Genomic DNA, 19,851 nt, shown 5'->3' with positions numbered 1-19,851 from the left:
GAGCGAGCTGGTAACCAGTCAACGCAGCGGGAGGCAATTGCGTAATCCAAATAATAATAAAAGAATACCCCAAAGGAAAAGCGATACCGCAGAGGCAGGGTGCACGGAGAACGAGAAAAGGCGGTGTGGTGCTAGTGTCAGCTGATGAAGGAAAAACGAAAGAAGGGAACACACGCACACACAATCGAAAACAAAAAGGCCGACCTCACAGGGAGCGTGTGTTTGTGTTTTCGTGTAACACAGATTTTCTAACCAAGTCTCTCTACTCTTTTTTTTTCCCGTCTTTCTTATTCAGCCTCCCACGGATGTGTCTATGTCCCTCCCTCCCCCCTTATGTTGAAAGTACATGGCCAGAAACATACACACACACACACATATGTATATATATGTGTGCGCGTTGGCTGTTGTTTTGCTTGCATGCTTGTCTGTTTCCTTATCGCCGCCCTCCATTTACGTTCCTTTCACTGCGCCTCCTAGCCCTCTTTTGCTCTTCTTCAGGCTCCTCGGCACCGAGGCGATTCTTGCACGAAGCACACACGCAAGTTGTATCCAGAAGCGGAACACTTCGTGTGCAGTGTTCCGCTGCCCGCACTCCATCCTACCCCTCTCGCTTCACGTCACCGTCTGCTCGTCTTCTCCATCTCTACCAAGAGCAAGCAGAGCAAAGGGATGGTGGGGTCTGGCGGTGATGGAGGCGAGGGTGGGGTGCGGAGGACATGAAGACGAAAGGAAAGGGGGAGAAGGGCGCGGGGTGGGTGGATAAGATGTAAGGTGAAGTGCGCAGTGTTTGCGTGTATGTGTAAAAGGGATGATGCGTAGGGGCGAGTATGACCATACCGTTCCTTCTGGGAAGAGAAGGGGCAGGAGAGGAGGGCGGAGTTGATGGGATGAGGATGAGGGAGGGAGAGGAAGACTACAAGCGAACGGAAAACGACAACAGAGCAGAAGAGCAACGAGGCAGCAAAGAAGGAAAAATACGACGCGAGGGAACAGACAGAGGAAGCGAAAAGAGACATGCACGCACATAGAAGGCTAAGAGAGGGAGGGAGAGGGAGAGTGAGAGTGGGTGGTTACGTGGCAGCAAACAAACCAAGTTTACGAAAAAAAGGGGAGATGGAGTGTGCTTGGCAGGCACAGCAAAGCAAGCGACAATAAAAAATAAATGACACTCACACACACATTCACAGAAGAGAGGAGAGAGGGGAGGGGAGGTGGGGAAACAAGCAGTCGAGGGAAAGCAGGGCACGCAAATGCACAGGTAGCGCTTCGACCGCAATGACAGTGGCGATGTCACACATGCCGAAAAAAAAAGAGAAACCCCCCAAAAATCTGACGGGCCTAGATTGATATGGAGGGAGAGGAAGAGAGGTACACAAACATCAAGAGATACTATATTCCACATAATACAAGCGAGAGAACAAAGAAAAGATACACAGGCATGCGACCATTCTTCACCAAGTAGATTCGGCTGCTTGTTCTCTTATGTCTGCTCCGCATGCGGCAATGAAGATGTGCGTGCTCGTATGTGTATGTGTGTGCATGTGTGCCCCTATGCTGAGGTGGAAAGACAAGGGTTGCAAACAACAATAGAAACAGACGAAATGTGTGCGTGGGAGTGCAAGATAAAGGTGAAATCATTTTCCTCCGTTACACCCTAACGCCACATGTGTTTACGTTATACAGACGCGGTATACGTTGCCGTAGCCGTTTCCACACACCATTGTGTCGCCTACGAAGACTGACGCTGTGTACACTCTGGAGCGCATCTGGATATCAATGATGCTTTCCTTCGTGCACGCAGCATCGCAGTTCAGCACGTGCATCTGACCGAGGGATTTGAGACAGAAGAGTAAGCCAGTGTTCTCGTGAAGCGAACACAGCCGTTGTCCACAGCACGTCATCCGCAGACGACCCTGGCGTCGAGACCGCGGGGCTAATGAATATTCTGACGGAAGAGAAGTACGTCCCATCTCACACAATGATCTTCCGCTCGCAGCATGTGAATAGCAGGCTATCATCCGCATTGAAGGAGGCTTTCCACACCAGCGAATCATGCCCGCTAAGCTGCCCAATGAGTTGCAGATCGTAGGCGTTGGCGATGCGCGCGCACTGGTCGGCAACTACGTGAGAAGGCAATGAGGTCGTTCTTGGTGCTCTGCGTCGCGAGAGCTACAATGACGCCATGGACTTTACACGGGATGTCTGACAACACTGCGCGTATCTTGGCTTTGGAGGCAGTGAATTTCTGAACAAGGTCATCCTGACAACCGCCGAAGACAAACTTGCCGTCGAAGCTCACCGCAACTGCCGTGACGATTCCCGGGTGCTCGGAGAAGCGGCACTCCTGTCCGATCGTGTGATCCCAGAAGACCATGAAGTTGTCGCGCTGCTGTCACAACGTGCTTTCGATCGGGAGAGAAGAGAATGCCTAGCAGCGACCCTTGGTGACCCACAAGCCGACGCACCTCGGTGCCGTTGCTGATCATGTACACATGCGCGACATTGTCGTGCCGGTGCACCACAGCGTACAGGTTGCCATCGGGTGAGATAGCGACGCACTTGGCCCTGTTCGACTGGCTACACAGGTTCGTCACCTCGACGCCGCGCATACGAATTTTGCTGAGGGCCTTCAGGAGATGAGCGTCTTTCTGTGATTTTTCCCGAGTGGAGAGACTAGCGAGGGAGCCAAGAACAGCGTCGTCGCTCTCGCAGCTGGAGCCCAACTTGGCCAGCTTTGACTCATTGCAATCCGCATGCAAGAGGCCTACCCCACTTTCCACGTGAATGAAGGAGGAGACGACGTCGCTTTCGCTAAGGTAACCGTCCTTGTCGTGATCGGCCGCGGCCATCATCATCGCGGCAGAGGCGCGGCTCGCATCGTTGAAGAGCATGCTCGCTAGCTGAATGCTCGACACTTACCCCCTGTCCTCTGAGTCGACTATGGCAAAGATGTGCTTGAGATAGTCCTCATTGGCTTCGCCTTCGTGGCAAGGCGTGACGTTGCTGAGCTGCGAGTAGACATTGCTCAAGATCCTGCTCAGCCGTCGTCTTCTGCTCCTAATGCAAAACCCGTTTCCTACCGCTCCCGCTCCAGATGCCACCTCATCATCTTTTTTCGTCAGCAGGAGGTCATCGACCAAGGACACATCTGCAGACATGGACAGTCACTCAAGACTAATGCGCTGAAGAATAGCGATGGAGAAGGATCTCTATGCGGATGGGACACCATCTACTCTGTCCTGCAGGGACTGTTTATTCTGCTGCTGCAGGTCTAACCAGGCATGACAGTCGTAGCCAGAAAACGGTGCATCACAGTTAAAGGACGACAGTGGATCTTCAAAGGAAGCACGTGGTGTTTGCTTGAGTGCAGGTGTTGGCAGAGTGGTGCGCGTCGAGCTCTTCGACGTCGTTGGCACGGCGTCAGCAACGACAATTGATCGATGGACTAAATAGACCCCCATAGCTACTGTGGTGCTGCGACATGCTCATACAAACAAGCCCCCCTTCCCCCCCCCCCCACACACGAAAAGGGGGAGGGGCGCGAATATATATATATATATGTATGCGTGTGTGTGTGTGTGTGACATCACCGGTGGAGGGACACGCACACACGTCAATGAAAAGAGCAGCGAAGATAGATAGCGGAACGGAGAGAAGGAAAAGAGGAGTAGGGAAGATGGAAGGAAGAGGAGTGCACATGTCAGAAAGCAGTAGAAACTGTAAGGGCGCACAGGCCGTGCGCGCTTGGGTTTGTGCGTGTGCGAGGAGGGGAGACGAAGAGGGCTGCACCTCGAAGCACATCTTCAAAGGCCGGAGGTGGAGGGAAAAGAGACTATCAGCTCTACATCAACGGCAGCATGCAAGATTAGCAGCGTGATCACCATCTTCGTCACGCCAGCCGTTGCGTTGATGTAAGCGTGGGTTCCTCCTCTGCAGTGGAGCAGTTTGTCCGCTTTACTATCCCTCTCTGTAAGTGAACGTTTCCTTGTCTCTGGTGTCTGTGCGTGAGTGTGTTCGTATCGGGGCAGGACCTTTAGGTACGCGTAGCCCCCTTGTCGTAGGCTGTAGCAGCGGAAATGAAAAAGAGAACGGCGCGAGTCATCATGAGCCGTGTCTGCGCCGTTGCCGCCGCCTCACTTTTCTTCTCACACACATACACACACATACACTCTCTCTCACAGGTGAAGGTGAAAGCGCTGTGTGTAGTACGGGCTGAAGGTGTAGAGCTCAAAGCCATCGTTGCCGTCGACGTTGCTGAGAGACCCCAATGCGACGCGGGTTGCTGGGGACAGCTTTTGTGTCGTGTGAAACAACCGGGTGCCCGTTTGAGCGTCCACGCATACAAGCCCCGTGGAGACGGAGGAGACGGCCAGCAGGTGCCCGGCCATGGCCGTACTACACACCCCTGACTGACCACCACCGAGGCGCGAGGTGAGCAAGGTGCACACCGGGTCTTTGTCAGACCCGAGGCGACGCAGATCCCAGAGCTTCGCCCCGCCATCGCGAGCTACAGAGACGATCCCGTAGGGAAGACCTTGTACCGCGTACATGGAGGTAATATCAGACCCATAGTGTCGAGGTGTGGTGTTGAAGATGGCCTTGTTTCGCATCCGCCCCTCTGTGGTAACGACTTGAATCGTTCCGTTGCGCATGCCAGCAACGACGGCGACAGGCAACGAGGGATGCCCAAGCGCTCCGTGGAGAGCCAAAGCCGTTACATCGGTCGCCGTAAACGAGGCGAGGCGCACTCTGTGCCACTGTCCATTACGCCAGATGAACGCAAACACACTTCGGCCGGCGCCGACACAAAAGGACGTGTCGTTGGCGGAGGATGGCGGTACATCAGGCGGCTTTTCCGCATTCCCGGGGCAGCAGCACGTTACACTCGACAGTTGCAGGGGCTTGGGGAGCACCGATTCCAGCTTCAGTGTCGACAACGCGTGTTCTACTGTGAACTTGTTGCACCAGGTGTACACGAGGCGTATGTAAAGAGCGTGGGAGGTGGTGATCACGAGCAGACAGCACACGCATCTGCTTGTTTCCTCGTCATCGCCGACAGCTGCGTCGTGCGACGAAGACTCTTCATGCTGACAGTACATCCCGACACACCGCTGCGCAGTGGCCACATCGACTGTGGTAACACATACCGACATGAGAGCGGCACCTCGAGTCGTGGTGGTAGCACTGTTGTCGTATCGCAAGTACCACAAGTGCCCATCCCGCCTATTTAGGCTCCACAAGATACCCAGCGAATCATCGTAGCAGCACGCGTCGTCCACGTGAAGTGGAGGAGCAAGCTCGACCGCGTCCCATGTGTCGTACCGAGCCTCTCTCAGCAATCGCGGGTGGGCCATAGAGAAGCGCCAGCGAGGCAGGAACGCCATGCGTTGAAAGCGCGTGTCAATCAGAGGATCATTCCAGCTGCTCGGGCGTTCCTGTGCCGTAAAGGATGTGGTCTTCACCAGAGGGGCGGCGACTTCGCCAGCATTTTCTTCAGCTTTCTGAGGCAGCACTTCCTTGAAGACGAAAAAGTCGTTATCGGTCGCCTCCGACAGCCTCACGCTGACGGGCGGAAGAGCGGCAGTGGCACCAGTGCCAGCTGCTGCTGCTGCCTCTGTTACCCGTTGTAAGACCACCACATCTGCCGGTAGTGGACGGCGTCGCCGAAGGGGCACACGACCGTCACCAAACCACTTCTCCGGGCAGCAGCGCGCCTGCAGCACATGAACATACATGTCACGCAAGGGAATATAGATGGAGCCTTTGCGAACCTCGATCGATCGACCATCAGGCATCGTGAAGCGCATGGTTTCGCAGCGGGTGGCCGCCGAAGATGCTCGGACAATACCACGTTGTTCTCTTCGCTCACGGTGGAAGTTCCGATGCAGTTCTTCTTCCAGCCCCGCATCCGAAGAGGAAGTGGACGAGAACTCCATGATAGGCGGTCACTACGCGCGAGTATGTGGTGCGCCTGTGTGTCTGTGAGTACTACTTTCCAACTCTTCAGCTCACTTTCGGTGCTTCAGTGCGTTTCCGTGCGTTTGGGTGTGTGCGCCAGCGGGAGCGGGTGCTTTCGGCCCTTCTCCAGATGCATCATTACGGTGCACAGCGGCCCGACGAATGGGCAGCCGAACAAAGCGGCACTACGAGGGAGAGAGAACAGAGGAGGTTGCGCGGGGAATGATTTACTGTGCAGAAGCAGGGTGAGGGCACGGGCGCGTGGAGAGGGAGGGGACAGAGGAGATGGTGTGGCAACGCCGTCAGAAAGAAATGGCTCAGATTGAGAGCATGGGAGTTCTTTTCGTTCCCTTGCCACGTACCCGTTACTGCTTCATACAACATGCGCCAAGCTCCACTCTTCCGGGTCTGTCACAGGCACCCAGCGCGCGGTGCAACGCAGCCGCAGACACGCATCACAGCAGTGCGCCGACCCAGTCATCTGTGCACGGCCCCTGACCCAAACTCTACCCACCCACCCGCCTCGCAGGGTGGCACTCAGCCTCCCCAGCAGCAGGCAGTGCGAGGGCCGAGCGAGACGCGTTGGAATCACGCTGACGCCTTGCCCATCGCATGGATGGCGCAAGCATGCTCGCGGTCGCGGGTCGCACCGGCGCCACGCCGTCCAGGGATTGGCCGCCGGCATCCGTGCCACTGCATCGCACTGACCTCCCCACGTCCTAGGCACCCTGGCCCTGTCACCACCAGGGGGTGGTTCGGCAGTGGCTGGGATAGGGAGGGAGGGGGGAGGAGGCTGCTCGGCTTCGCCTAGAAAGCTGCTACTAGCCCCTATGATACCACGCGGTGAGGTGCTGTCCCTCATCGGGGAGTGCGTCGGTGTCGAACGAGGGAAACGAATAAGAATGGATTTCCTTGGAGCCTCTTAAACCACCTTAATGGAGTGGGACATCTCTTAGGAGCATAAGCAAAGGGTGTGGCCAACGTCGAGCACAAAGGGCAGCATCTCGCAGCAGCTGGAACGGAAATTTGTACAACAGTCATACCGTGCCTCGTCTCCTGCCAGCCCATTCCTCGAAAAGTGCGAGGACGGCATCACCAAAATCGAATCTTTAAGGGAGATGCTCAGGTGTAACTAAGAAGCCTAGTATATGGACGCAAAAACAGGGTGAAGGGGACGGCAGCAAGCGCCACAGAGGCCGTGGATACATGTGTGCGAGTGAGAGTGGGCCTGCACGCTGGATAGATTCAGGAGCGTTTGGCCATCATGCGTCGATAGGAGAGGGGCCAAAGAGAGAGCACCGAGACACACCGTCCGGCGTGCACTCCATAGTCGGCCGAGTTCACCAACCATAGAGACCACACACGCACACACACACAGATAGAACCACTATAATAAACCGCGTACACGTACACGTGTGAGTATTGAAGAGGACGTGCATTGTCCGCCGAACACCTGAGAGACATAACTACAGGACGTGAAAGGGAGAGACCCCATCCGTGTCCCTACACACCTGTCGTCTTGCACGCTCAGCAAACACCGTTCTACCTCCCCATCCTACACACCAATGTTGCGCAGGAATGCCTCATTGTTCGGCTCGCGCCCGAGGAACTTGACCAGCATGTCGTTCGGGTCCTGGCTGCCACCGACACCGATGATGCAGTCCACGTAGCGGCGGCCCATCTTGGGGTCGAGGAGACCGTTGTGCGAGCGGATGTACTCGAACAGGTCCAAGGCAAACACCTTGGACCACATGTACCCGTAGTAGCCGGCACCGTAGCCCGTCAAGTGCCCGAACGCGCTCTCAAAGTGCGTATTATGCTCGTAGTTCACACCGGGCATCACGCGCGGCTCCAAATCGTAGAAGAGCTGCGTAGTGTTGAGGTTGTCACGCGGCTGCGTCGAGAATGGCAGTCCGAAAATCTGAAGCGAATATGTCGCAAACTGCAGCTGGCGCAGCGTGTCGCGTCCACTGAACGCGTTCTTCGATGCCACCTTGGCGTCGATCAACGCACGTGGCAGCTGCTCCTTCGTCTTGTAATGACTCGTGATCTTCTGCAGAATCTCCGGTTCCCACAGCCACTCCTCAAGCATCTGGGACGGCAGCTCCACGAAGTCACGCTTCACACGCGTGCCTGCAAAGGTCGCCATACGCGTCCTCCCCATCAGAGAGTGAATAGCGTGGCCAAACTCGTGAAAGAATGTTTCGACATCGTCGTGCAGGAACAGCGCCGGCCGGTCGGCCGTGGCTGCTGGGAAATTCGCAATGACAACGGCCAGTGCCGGGGAGAAGTCGTTTCCACCTTCCTTGAGAAGCACGGGTGGCACCACAGAGTGGCAGCACGCATGTGAGTACTTGCCTTCACGAGGGAATAGATCAAGGATGATATAGCCCAGCACGCAGCCGCTCTTGTTGTCCTTGACCTCCAGTGTCTTTGCTTCGCTGTGCCACAGCTCTGAACCGTTGTCTACCTGCAGGAACGTCACGTCAAAGAAGGACTGGTAGATGTCGAAGAGCGCTTTCACTGTCGCGTCCATGGGGAAGTACTCCTGGATCGCTGTCTCGCTCACATTCAGCAGTGTCTTCTTGATCTGGTTGATCATGAAAGGGATATCGTACGCCTCTATTTCCCCTGCAGGCGACAGCGAGCAGCTGGGGTGCAGGTGCTTCTTTAGCAGCTCCACCTCAGCCACCCACTTCTTCTGCAGCTTTGGAATCAGGCTTTCTACAAAAGCCTGCGCCATCTCCGGCGTCTTCGCCATCTTGTCTGAGATGTACAGATGCGCGAAGGAGGGGTAGCCAAGGAGGACTGCCAGCTGGTGACGCTTTTCGATAATGTCCTTCAGCACTTTGTCGTTCACGGGGTACGCGCGATTCGTGAAGGCTTGCGCCATCGCCTGACGCGTTGACGCCACCTCGCAGTTCTTCATCACGGCGAAGTAGGTCGGGTAGTCCATCTTCAGCGTGCACTCGCCGGCCTCCGTGCGCTGCAGTCCCGAGAGCACGCTCTCTGGCACGCCCTTCAGCGCATCCACCGTGAAATGCACCTCCGTCTTGTCTTCGCTGATGTTCTGCTGAAACACCGTGCACAGCGATGCGAGCTCCTTTTGCAGCTGGACGACCTTCTGGAACTCTTCCTCTGGCAGCTCCATACCCTTGCGGCGGTAATCAGCAAGCTGCTCCTCCATCCAGTACATGTACTCACGCGGCGCCTTCCCGCTCACATACACCGCCTCATACGCCGGCGCGGCACACACTTCCTTCAGCGCAGAGTACAGCTGGCGGTTCGATTCGAAATTGTCAATAGAAAAGGTCTCGAGCTCCACAACGCGCTTGGTTGCTTCGTCACGCACCTCCTTGCTCGGAGACACGCTTGCGATGACGGAGAGCAGACTGGCCGACACCTCCAGCTCAATCGACGCCATATCAATGGACTTGGCAGTGTTTTGAAAGGTGCGGTCGGCAGCACGGATGCCGTAGATCTTGCCCAGCGACTGCTCTGCGCGATGCTTCGCTGCCTTGACCAGGTCCTCGCATGCAGCAACCGTCTTGGGAAATAGTGCGGCACATTTTTCGACCGTGGAAATATTCGCAAAGATCGAAGTAGCGGCCATCGCAGAGGCAAGTGAAGGGGGTCTTTAGAGAGAAATGCTCTGAGTGCTTATTGTAGATTGAAGAAAGGCAGCTTTGCGAAGGAAAAAGAGGAGATGAAAAGAAAAGCAGAAAACCAAAGTGCTTTGCAGGGTGGAGTGGAAGAGGCTATGACAAGTGCGCCCGTAAAGGAGAGGCAGTCGGCTTCATCCAGGCGCAAAGATATTGCTGAAGCATAGAGCAATCAATTGTAGCAGGCTTTTCTATGTTGGTCAGGAGTCAGGAAAGGCAAAGGGACAGTCATGTTTTTTTTTTTTTTTATCGGACGACGACGCGGAGCTGATACCGAGAGCGTAGAGGCTCGAAATGAACGGGAGATGCAATGCAGTTTGCTGAATGGGTGGCGTTTGAAGCGCGCAAAAAAAAAAATCAGTTAGGCCCCGCAACTGGATTCCGCTTGTCTGCGCGCACACGACTCTAGTGGCTACATTTTCTCCACAAGGTATGGCGCAAAAGAGAAAGGTTCGCAGCAGCCGCCTTTTACCGCGTTTTCTAAAACAGGAAAACAAGACTTGTTAATCAATGAATTCCAGAGGCTCATTTCAGCACACCAAACAGCTGTCGCAGGAGTCAACGCATTTTGGTGGCCTTTCTCTGCTTCCTCTATGGTGGGGCGGAAGAAACGAAGAAGTGGATGAATCAGTCTTTCTTGTTGAATACGAGAAAAAAATAAACAAGAAGCTTCTTGACGCTGGATGCACTGTCGGCCTCCGCCCTTTTGCTGAACAACAAAGCTGCTACAACGAACTTTCACTGTTCTGCCACGCGCAGCCTATCGCTAGCAAAAAAAAAAGAAGCGAAGAAAAAGCTGAAAGAAGTGACGAAGGAAGGCGCAAACACGTTGGCTCATGCTGAAGAGCTCACGTACGCATTCCACAAAGGCAATGAAACTGACGGAGGATGTGAAAAAGGATGTCTTGAACGTCTCACAAGCAAAAGTCACTTTGAAAAAAATCAGTAACGGCCTTTACCGCCACACAGCGACCATTTCTACTAATATATATATATATATATATTGGAGTCGAAAAAGATCAGCCTGTGCATTAGCAGAGATATTCAGAAGCCAAATGCGGTTATCGAAGCTGAGGCACTTCGGGTTAGGGCATCTGTACTCGCACAGGCACTCGAGCAACACAGGTAAAAAAAAAAAAAAACAGTTTCGTGCAATAAGTATGCAGGGAGCATCCGAGGAAGCGCGACGGCTACAGAGAAAAAGTAGTAATTTCGGCTGTGCAGCTCTCCGAAGCACGGCTTCGGAGATGGAAGACTGATTGTAGTGCTTACACTTTCCTCCCCGATTCGAAAATCCTCATCTTTTTCTCCTTCATGTCCCCTGAAACTCCTCCCAGCCTTGATGCCACTGAAGTTCAAGGGCACACCTTGAAAAAACCTACAGTACAAGCAGAAAGCTTGCTATAGTCAAAGACCAAAAACCAAAAGGCCTCAAAGACAATATAACACGTGAGATTGTGGGCGTGAAAAACAAAAGAAACTGCGAACACAGTACACCTTGGAAACCAAAACAGCTAAAAGCATGATGCTGACCCATCAGAGGCGCCGGAGGTCACGCGACACACTAAAAAAAGAAACGAAGATGTCTCTTTGCGCGTTCCTTGCTCAACGACTATATTCTATGCCACACAACATGCGCTAAGCTCCACTCTACCGGGCCTGCCACAGGCACTCATCGCGCGGTGCAACGCAGCCGCAGACACGCATCACAGCAGTGCGCCGACCCAGTCATCTGTGCACGGCCCCTGACCCAAACTCTACCCACCCACCCGCCTCGCAGGGTGGCACTCAGCCTCCCCAGCAGCAGGCAGTGCGAGGGCCGAGCGAGACGCGTTGGAATCACGCTGACGCCTTGCCCATCGCATGGATGGCGCAAGCATGCTCGCGGTCGCGGGTCGCACCGGCGCCACGCCGTCCAGGGATTGGCCGCCGGCATCCGTGCCACTGCATCGCACTGACCTCCCCACGTCCTAGGCACCCTGGCCCTGTCACCACCAGGGGGTGGTTCGGCAGTGGCTGGGATAGGGAGGGAGGGGGGAGGAGGCTGCTCGGCTTCGCCTAGAAAGCTGCTACTAGCCCCTATGATACCACGCGGTGAGGTGCTGTCCCTCATCGGGGAGGCCATCTCTAAGAATTGTGCGAAAGGGACTGACTTATCGAAGAGTTTTTGTGACAGTTCGTGTTGTAAAGGAGCCGCTTTCACTGACATGGCAGAAGGAAATGCAAGCATCACCACTTACATGGCATGTCTTTTTGATCATCGAGTGACTGTAGAAGGCTCGTACTGCAGTCTAGAGGAGAGCGCACTTGGCTGCGACAAGCGGCCACAAGCAGGGTGACTAATTGACTCGTAGTTTGTCCAAGGGCGGGAATAATATTCGCTGATGGCGTGACGGCAGTCACTTATACGAGATCAGATGTAGGCACAAGGACTGACACCCTAGTTCTAAAAAGAAAAGAAACAGAGCTGCGAGACAAATGTTTCCAGCTGAGGTTGCCCACAGAGTAGCGTTAGGCCTCGTGGTAACGTGCGTACCCGTATGGCGGGAAATCGGCGGAGCGGACATGTGTTGGTGATGACTGACCGGCATCCAATGAAGGTGGCGGTGAAAGAATCAGGCCGGCAGGTAGAAAAGGCTGCTTTCCGCGACAATAAGCGTCGCTTTTGTTCTTCAGTGTGAGTTTTGCAACGGGCAAGGGTGCCCTCTGGCGTGAATACCTGTCTTTTGCTGTGGGTTTGGTCCGCGGCGAAAAAAAGCCCCGGCTGTCATCGCGTGGGCGGCGGTGCAAAAAAGGGTGCGGCGTGTCCCCCGGGCTCCCGCTGGAAGGTGTTGCTGCGGGTGGCCCACCCCTTCTGGCGCGGGGCCCCCCTAGGCGTCCCGCGGAGGGGGGGGGCGGGCCCGCCGGGTGGCGGTGGGGGGGAGGGGGGTTTTCGACTGCGCGAGGGCTGGGGGTTGGGAGCGCCGGGAAAGTTGTCCTTGGGGAAAAAAGGGGGTGCGCTTTTCGGGTGGGGGGGGTCCTCGGCCGGTTGGATTTCGATGCCAGCGGCGGCGAGCACCCCGCTTGGAAAATCAGGCGACCCAGCCAATCACTCGATAGCCGAGGAGAAGGCCGATGCGCGTGCGCACGCTGGCGCTCAGTTTCGTCTTTCTTTTGTAGGCGTGACGGGGCAGCGCGGCAAGCTGGGAAACGGCGGCGCACGGGCAAAACAGCCCTGCGGCCTAAGCTTTGCTGGCGAGGGTTTAAAAACCTGAAGATGATCAAGGCGGCTTCGGCAGCGAGATGGCCGCACACTGGGGCGGGCCAAAACACACAAAAGCTTGACTCACGGGAGACTCGGCCGTGCCGCATGTTGTAAGAGGTGTGACCGCGGCGCCAACGAGCGGCGCGGGTAGGAAGCCGGTTTGGCTGTGACCCGTTGCGGGCTACACGATGGAGAATCCGTCCCCGCCGCCACTGTCATGTGAAGCGTGTGGAACATCGATGGCTAGGAGCGGAAAGTAGCCAGTGGAGGCGCGTGGAGTACAGCCGCTGCCCTGGCCCGTGTAGGGGCTGTCGGTCCAACACTGGCGGGGCCGCTGTGCCCTTGTGCCTGGCCTCGATCTTTGTTTATGATCCAGACGGATGCTCTGGTGGCCGACGCTGCGGTGGCGGATGGGCTGGTGCGTCACCGTGTGCACAGAAAGTACCGAGACTTCGGAGGCATCTTTTCGGGGTTGCCTCAAGCCTGACTGGTGCAGTGCCGCTACGGCATGGTCACACTGGCATTCCCTCGCAGCTTCGCATCGGGTTAGCTGGCGCTTACGTGCATCGCTGTAGGGCTTGCCACGGCTTTGTTGAACACGCCTGGTAGCGTGCAGAGATGGCAATCGATTCTTTTCGTCTGCTCGATGTCGACTGCGCTGCGTTAATCTCCGTAGGTCCGTAAGTTCATCCTGCTCACGGCGCTTGCCTGCCACGTCAGACACCGTTGAGCAGCAGAGCAGGGGCGCGGCGTTCGCAGGCGCACCAACTGGATCGATGCCGTCACTGGAGTGCGTGCGTGAAGTGCGCGAGCCCATTTTGTAGACCAGCAAAATATGGAGACTGATGACTTCGGAAACCCAAAATGTACACACACATACACACATACACACATGCATATATATATATATATGTGCGCACGTGCGCGTGCGTGTACATGGACGTGGTGCGCGTCAGGAGAGGAAGCAAGAGCGGAAAGGCGAGGGATTTCCAAAGAGAGAGAGAGAGGGGTGTGCACCGCACTACTGAGAGGATATCACCGCAAAACAAAGGCCGCATCAGAAACGGTGCTTTAGGCCGCATACCAGTGGACATGAAGCGAGTAGCGAATAACCCGAGGTGATGGGCTCGGCAAGGCGGAACTCAGCTGAGTTTCAAGGAGATGCATATAGAGCTAAGAGACAACGCAGAATAAAGTACACACGAATGCGCACTCCGCTCACTACGCAGTCTGCGGCGGCACAGGATACTCGAGCAGCAGCAACGCCTCCGCAGGTGCGATGCGGCCAAACTGCGTGCGCCTCTGCAGCGCATCGGAATCCCTTGTATGAGAGCCAGGCATTGTTGCTGAAACTGGGCTTTGCGGTTCCTGCGCCGCTTGCTCGCGCAGCCGGACAGACCGCCGGTATATGACCTCCTCGATGGTGTGAGGTGCGAAGAAGTGGTGCACGATGACCTGCCTGAGCTGGCCAAAGCGGTGCACGCGCCCGACGGCCTGCTGCTCGATGGCAGGGTTGAGGTTTGGCTCAAGGAAAACGACGTGGTTGGCGAAGGTCAAGTTGAGGCCGGCGTTTGCGCTGCGCGACGTGACAAACAGAATACGGCGCTGCGACAGTACCGAGGCACCACTGGGCGGCTGCATCGCACGCATTGCACGCTGCCGCTGCGCCAGCGATGAGGCGCCGCACACCATGTGCGGCGCGTAGCCCTGCGCTGCCACCGCATCGTGCGCCAGCTTCAGAAAAGCGGGATACTTGGAGAACACCAGCACACCGTCATCCGGCTGCGTGCGCCAGATCTCCTCCACCACTTCCAAAAAAGCGCGCACGCGGCTGCCGTCACCGATGCATGCCAGCACCACATCCACTTCCTCATCGCCTGAGTGCGCAGTTGCCGTTCGGCAGCAGTCGTCATCGTGCCTCGTCTCCGCCGCTGCTTCCACTGGTGCCGCTGTGTCAACTGCCACGACGCGTTTCTCCTCCAGCATCGACTTGCGATCGCGGCAGTACGGGCACTTGGCGCTCACGTTGCCTGCCACCTCTCGGCTCGCGTCAATAACGCCAAGCACGCACTCCTTGCAGAACATGTGGAAGCACTTCAAAAGGGTCGGCACCGCCATGCTGTCCATGCAAACACCGCACTGCGGCAGCAGTGGCGGCACCTGCGCCAGCTCGGCCAGCGTCGTCGCCGTTTCCTCTGGTACACTTGAGTCGCTGAGGAGACTAGGCTTGCGCGCTGCTGCCATCAACTTGACCCACTCCAACGCCTCCTGCGGTGTTGCCGCGACGAAGGAGGCCGCCAGCACCTCGGTAATACCGGCGCCGCAGACGCCATTGTCGCTCGTGAGCCGGACCCCTCGCAACATATGCGCCTCGATGTCTCCGCGTAGCAGCTTGTCGTTGCCCACTCGTGACGGATGCAGGCACAGTCGACACAAATCCTGCACCCACTGCATGACATATCCCATCCGTGATGACAGGATACCCTGGCGATGCAGGCGCGCCGCAACGTTCATGATAACGAGGGCGACGCGGTCATACAGGCGCATCTCGCCCGCGGTGAGGGGCGCAGAATGAACTTGATAGCGTGCAGGGGTCAGCTGAAGCTCGCGACTCACCTGCTCATTGCGCTCATGCCGCACCATGGTGAGAGTAAGCACTTCAAAAAGACTGTTCGGCAGGCACGGCAAACCGACTTGGAGGTCGCGCGGAGGCGTCCATAGCCGGTATTCGGAGGGAATGTTCGTTAAACTCGCCTCCGAGGCATTGTAGAGGTCGCGCTGCATGCACTGGGCGCATAAACAAAATGCAACGCCGTTTGCCACCGATACCGGGAGGGTATCGGAGTGACGACGCACCCACAGGGAGCGCAGACCCCGATTCACTGAGTCGGCTAGAGAATGGCCAGCCGCGTCGGACGCTGAAAACACGTTGTGCGTGTTCAGATAGGCATGGGTCAAGGATGCGTGGCGGAATGGAGGCCGACTAAGCAGCCGCGCCGCGCTGTGCATCCCGAGAAAGCGCAATGCGAACCCTAGCGACTCCGTCTTGTTGTTGTTGAGCGGGGTGCCCGTCACGGCCCAGCGACGCTCGCCACTCAGCAGGTGGAAGAGACTCGTGGCGCCGCACTTCTGCGACTCGTCCAGCACAACGCGGCGGAAGAGCAGGTCGGTGATGCGCAGCGCGGAACGCCCCGTCGTCTCGGCCAGGGCCACGTCGGCGTAGTGCGCTTTCATATCGACCCAGTACTCCGCCAGCACCTTCCACAGCGGCGGAAGCAACACGCGGCGCACCAGCTCGCGGCGTGTGGAGTCGGGTAGCGTGTACTCCTCGGCAGCGTGGTACAGGAGCGCCAGAAAGACCGAAGTGTCGCTCGGCGAGCCTTGATCATCGAAGAGTCGGCACTGCGTGACAGTGTCTTGCCACACGGGTAGGGAAGTTGTTGTCGCGCTATAGACCCTCAGCAGCTCCCACGTATGGTCGAGAAACGCGTCACTGACGGCGCCGGTGCCTGGCAAACGCGTGTGGCGGTCGACGGACCTCGCAGTCGCATCCACCACTGAATTGTCAAAGGCCACGGAGATGGAGAGGGTGGGGCAGCGGAACACTGACACACCATCGACAGCGTCGAGCTCGAGCGTCCACGTATTCGAGGAGGTGGTGGTGTCGCTCGCGGGCGAGGACACCTGTAGCTTTTCTCCGCTACCCAGTGGAGCGTGGTCACGGCCACCGCTCCTGTGGCTGCCACAGGTCCTCTGGCCACTTTGCGGTAGTGGCACCACTGCGCAGTCGCAAATATGCGTCATCTCCGGCCTTCTGCCGGTGCCTCCAGCTTCCCTCATCCCCCCTGCTGCCGGCCACACCACGTCGCTGGCGTACTGCTGCACGGCCGCAAAGAGCTCCGACGGCATCAAGTTTGACCAGCCTTGCGATGCAGCCTTCGCACACACGGCATCATCTGCCTCATCGGCCACACGCCCCAGCCAAAACTGCAGCCCGCACGCCTCCTGGCGCAGGTGCGTCGACAGCGTCTCGTACGTTGTGATGACGAAGTCGGCGCGCCGCATGTCGGCCGCCGTGTACTGCGCCCGCTTGGCACCGTAGAAGAGAATGTAGGATGCGGTTGGGTAGAACTTGTGGATCTCCTCGATCCACTGTGTCGCGATCGACAGCGGCACCACGACCAGCGTTGTGTGCGGTAGCCGCGTTGGCGCAGTGGGGTGGGGCACGATCCCGGCGCGGAAGTTGCCAAATGCCCAGTGGAGCACCTCTCGGGTGGACCACAGCATGCAGTTGCGCATCGTTTCTGTCTTTGCCGACACCTGCCAAACCTTTCGCGCCGCTAGCGCTATCTCACCCCCCAAGGCTTCAGCCTCTTCTCCGTCACTGTTGCCGGCCTCGCGCATTGCCCTATCGTAAGCGCACAGCGTGAGTATCGACAGCGTCTTGCCCAACCCTACGTCGTCGCATAGCAAGCCACCGCGGATGCGCCCACCCGCCGCATTCCACGCTTTCCACGCCTCCGCCTCCGCCTCCGCCTCCCGTCCTGCGACCACAGGGCCGCCATTGCCACGCACAACGATGGTCTCATTCGTCGCTGCACAGTAGTACATGACTCCGACCTGGCGTGCTGCCGGCATCGCTGCAGTGTCGACGTGGTAAAGCGGGACAGACACGTGCTCGCGATAGCCTTCGCACTCCTTATTCCACATCCGCTGCACATTCTCCAGCTGATGCCGCTTCAGCTCCGCTCGAATGTACTGCCGCGGCATCTGCGCAGCGGGCAGCGTTTCTGTCGGCTCTGCGGTCACTTGCGTCACGTAGTTCACTATCTGCGCCGCGTTCATCGACCCTGCAAGCTCCAACGTTGTCTGAAACCGGGAAAAAGAGCCCGCGGCGTAGAAGGTTGCGGCTTCTTGACAGCCACCCGCAGAGACCGCCCCAGGCGCTGTCGTCGTCTCTTCGGCAGCATCTGCGTCTACCGCGGCGCCGGCCGTTCTACCCAGAGTCACTGTATCGTTGTCCGTGAGGAGGTACGACTCATCACGGCAGTGGCGCAGCGCCGTCATGAACGGACCGTGTGCCTCCACAAACAGTACTTCTGCAGCAGCGGCATCATGACGACTGTGGCACGAGCAGCAGCCACCACGTAGCAGTGCCTCGGCCACGTGCTGACACACCTTCATGTGGGCAAAAAGCAGCCTTGCCTGCACAAAGCTGGCCGTGCTCGTGAACGACCCTGTACCGAACGTAGAGAACAACAGGGAAAGCGTTGGCTCCAGTGTCACGGAGAAATAACCGCCGTGATTGACATCCGCGCACGTGTAAGCGTAGCAGCGTCGGATGCGTGACTGAAGATCTTCCGAATTGCGGTGCCACGGATGCATGGCGGTCTCTGGCAGGATCGCGCGGAGCAGCGCCTCGGCCCACGTTAGACAACCGGCCTTGGGCTTGATAAGCGCACGCTGAGCTGCAGTGAACTTCGGTGACTTTGCTGGTTTGCTTGTCGGTGGTGCCCACTTTCCGCTTGAGTTGGCCACCATGTGCTGGTACCGTATCAAATCGCGTGTGCGATCCGCCGTGTATCGGACCATGCACGCATCGAACGCCTTTGCCGCCTCGGCGATGGCGGGGAAGGATAGAAGCTGAAAAGGTACGTGCTGCCACCAAAGTCTGCTGAGACGCCAGCTGTGCCTCTCTCCCGAGCTCGTCCGGACCAAGAGGTAGAGGGAGAGGTGTGCTTCACCGAAAGGACAGCATTCCATCACATCCAACGGCTGCCCAGTGGTGGCGCGACACCCGTCCAGCAACCCCAGACGCTCGATCAGGCTTTTCTGGTCCATCAGGTGTATCTCTTCCGCACTCGCACGCTGCGACAACGCCAAATACTGCGTCAAAAATGAGAAGGCCGAGTAGCTCACCCCTGCGACGCGGCAAGACGGGCACGCCAACGCAAGGAGGTCAGAGAACGTGTCATACTTGTCAAGCATGGAGAGAAGAAAGCCGAGCAGCTCCGCTGCTCGGGTCGCCGGGTCGTCGCCGTACCCGTTGCCGCCCTCCTCGCGCACCACGCGGGCAACACGAGCACACTCGCTAACGATGAAGTATTGAACACATGGCAAGACCGCCCGCATAGCTATGCTGCTGGCGCCTCTTGCGTCCAGCATTAGTGATTTAGCGCTGGTGACGTCGTCGTCAGCAGGTTCCGCGGTCTCTCCAACCGCCGCTGTCCCGGGAAGGGTATCCAAGTCACCCACGATGCAGTGTGCATGCGGTTGTGCAGCAAGCTCAATGGTGCGTTCCGTAATCAGCATGAAGTTGCGAGCCAACGCAGAGCGCATGTGTACCAGCAGCGCTTCTTCCAGAAGCGGTGCCGCAGCGGGGCCCTCCAACCGCATCGACGGGGCGGCTCTCTTCCGAGATAATCGTGCTGAGCCGGCAACCCGCTTCAGCTCTCCAGCTGAGCCTCCCTTCTGCCCATCCGCGACGCCTCGAGCGCGTGATTGCTTCGTGGCGACGCGCGAGGGTTCCGCTTCTGTGCTGAGTACCTCTCCCGCCAGCGTGGTTTGACGCGTGGCTCGTCTCGACTTTATCTTCACAGGTGCCTCACAAGTTTCTGCATCGACGTCGATGGGTGCAGGTGGCGGCAGAATCGACACGACCGAGCTCGAATCGGAGTTGGAGCGGGCAGGGGAGTACGAGGAGGAGAGCTGCGCCTCCTCAAGGGTATTGTGCTCGGCGTCAGGTGCCTTGATAGCGGCAGTGGTGCTGCGGCTTCGCTTCCCTGCAGCAGATTCACCAGCCGCCGCGTCTGCCGCTTCTTTTTTTGCGCGTTTCGTAGGCATGGCGATCTGTGTGCGGCCCTAACAAAAGAAATGCGATATAAAGGAGAACGAAGGACGGGCGAGGAGACCACAGCCAGGAGGTGAGTGACTTCGCAGCACACCGAGGAAACCATCGGCAGATGTGTGCACGCAAGTGCCCGCCCA

General features: G+C 57.4%; 3 protein-coding genes and 1 pseudogene across 3 annotated transcripts, besides 1 other annotated feature; all 4 read right to left on the bottom strand.

Moving 5' to 3' along the window:
* Positions 1-3,209: 3,209 nt before the first annotated feature.
* On the bottom strand, positions 3,210-3,461 carry LDBPK_261570 (annotated as a pseudogene).
* Positions 3,210-3,461: a sequence feature.
* A 714-nt stretch (positions 3,462-4,175) lies between these two features.
* LDBPK_261560 (hypothetical protein, conserved) lies at positions 4,176-5,936 on the bottom strand (the record flags this gene model as incomplete). Its single annotated transcript, XM_003861695.1, has 1 exon — positions 4,176-5,936. One exon carries the CDS (start codon positions 5,934-5,936, stop codon positions 4,176-4,178), a length of 1,761 nt encoding a protein of 586 aa, XP_003861743.1.
* A 1,577-nt stretch (positions 5,937-7,513) lies between these two features.
* LDBPK_261550 (thimet oligopeptidase, putative) lies at positions 7,514-9,571 on the bottom strand (the record flags this gene model as incomplete). The annotated part of the gene is made up of 1 exon (XM_003861694.1): positions 7,514-9,571. One exon carries the CDS (start codon positions 9,569-9,571, stop codon positions 7,514-7,516), a length of 2,058 nt encoding a protein of 685 aa, XP_003861742.1.
* Positions 9,572-14,085: 4,514 nt separating this feature from the next.
* LDBPK_261540 (hypothetical protein, conserved) lies at positions 14,086-19,707 on the bottom strand (the record flags this gene model as incomplete). The annotated part of the gene is made up of 1 exon (XM_003861693.1): positions 14,086-19,707. The coding sequence occupies one exon, from the start codon at positions 19,705-19,707 to the stop codon at positions 14,086-14,088; it is 5,622 nt and encodes a 1,873-aa protein (XP_003861741.1).
* Positions 19,708-19,851: the final 144 nt, after the last annotated feature.

This window comes from Leishmania donovani, chromosome 26 (genome assembly GCF_000227135.1).
Source record: "Leishmania donovani BPK282A1 complete genome, chromosome 26".
NCBI classification, from domain to species: domain Eukaryota; phylum Euglenozoa; class Kinetoplastea; order Trypanosomatida; family Trypanosomatidae; genus Leishmania; species Leishmania donovani.
The sequence above is the reverse complement of the archived record's forward strand: the minus strand, read 5'-3'. Positions and strand labels throughout refer to the sequence as shown.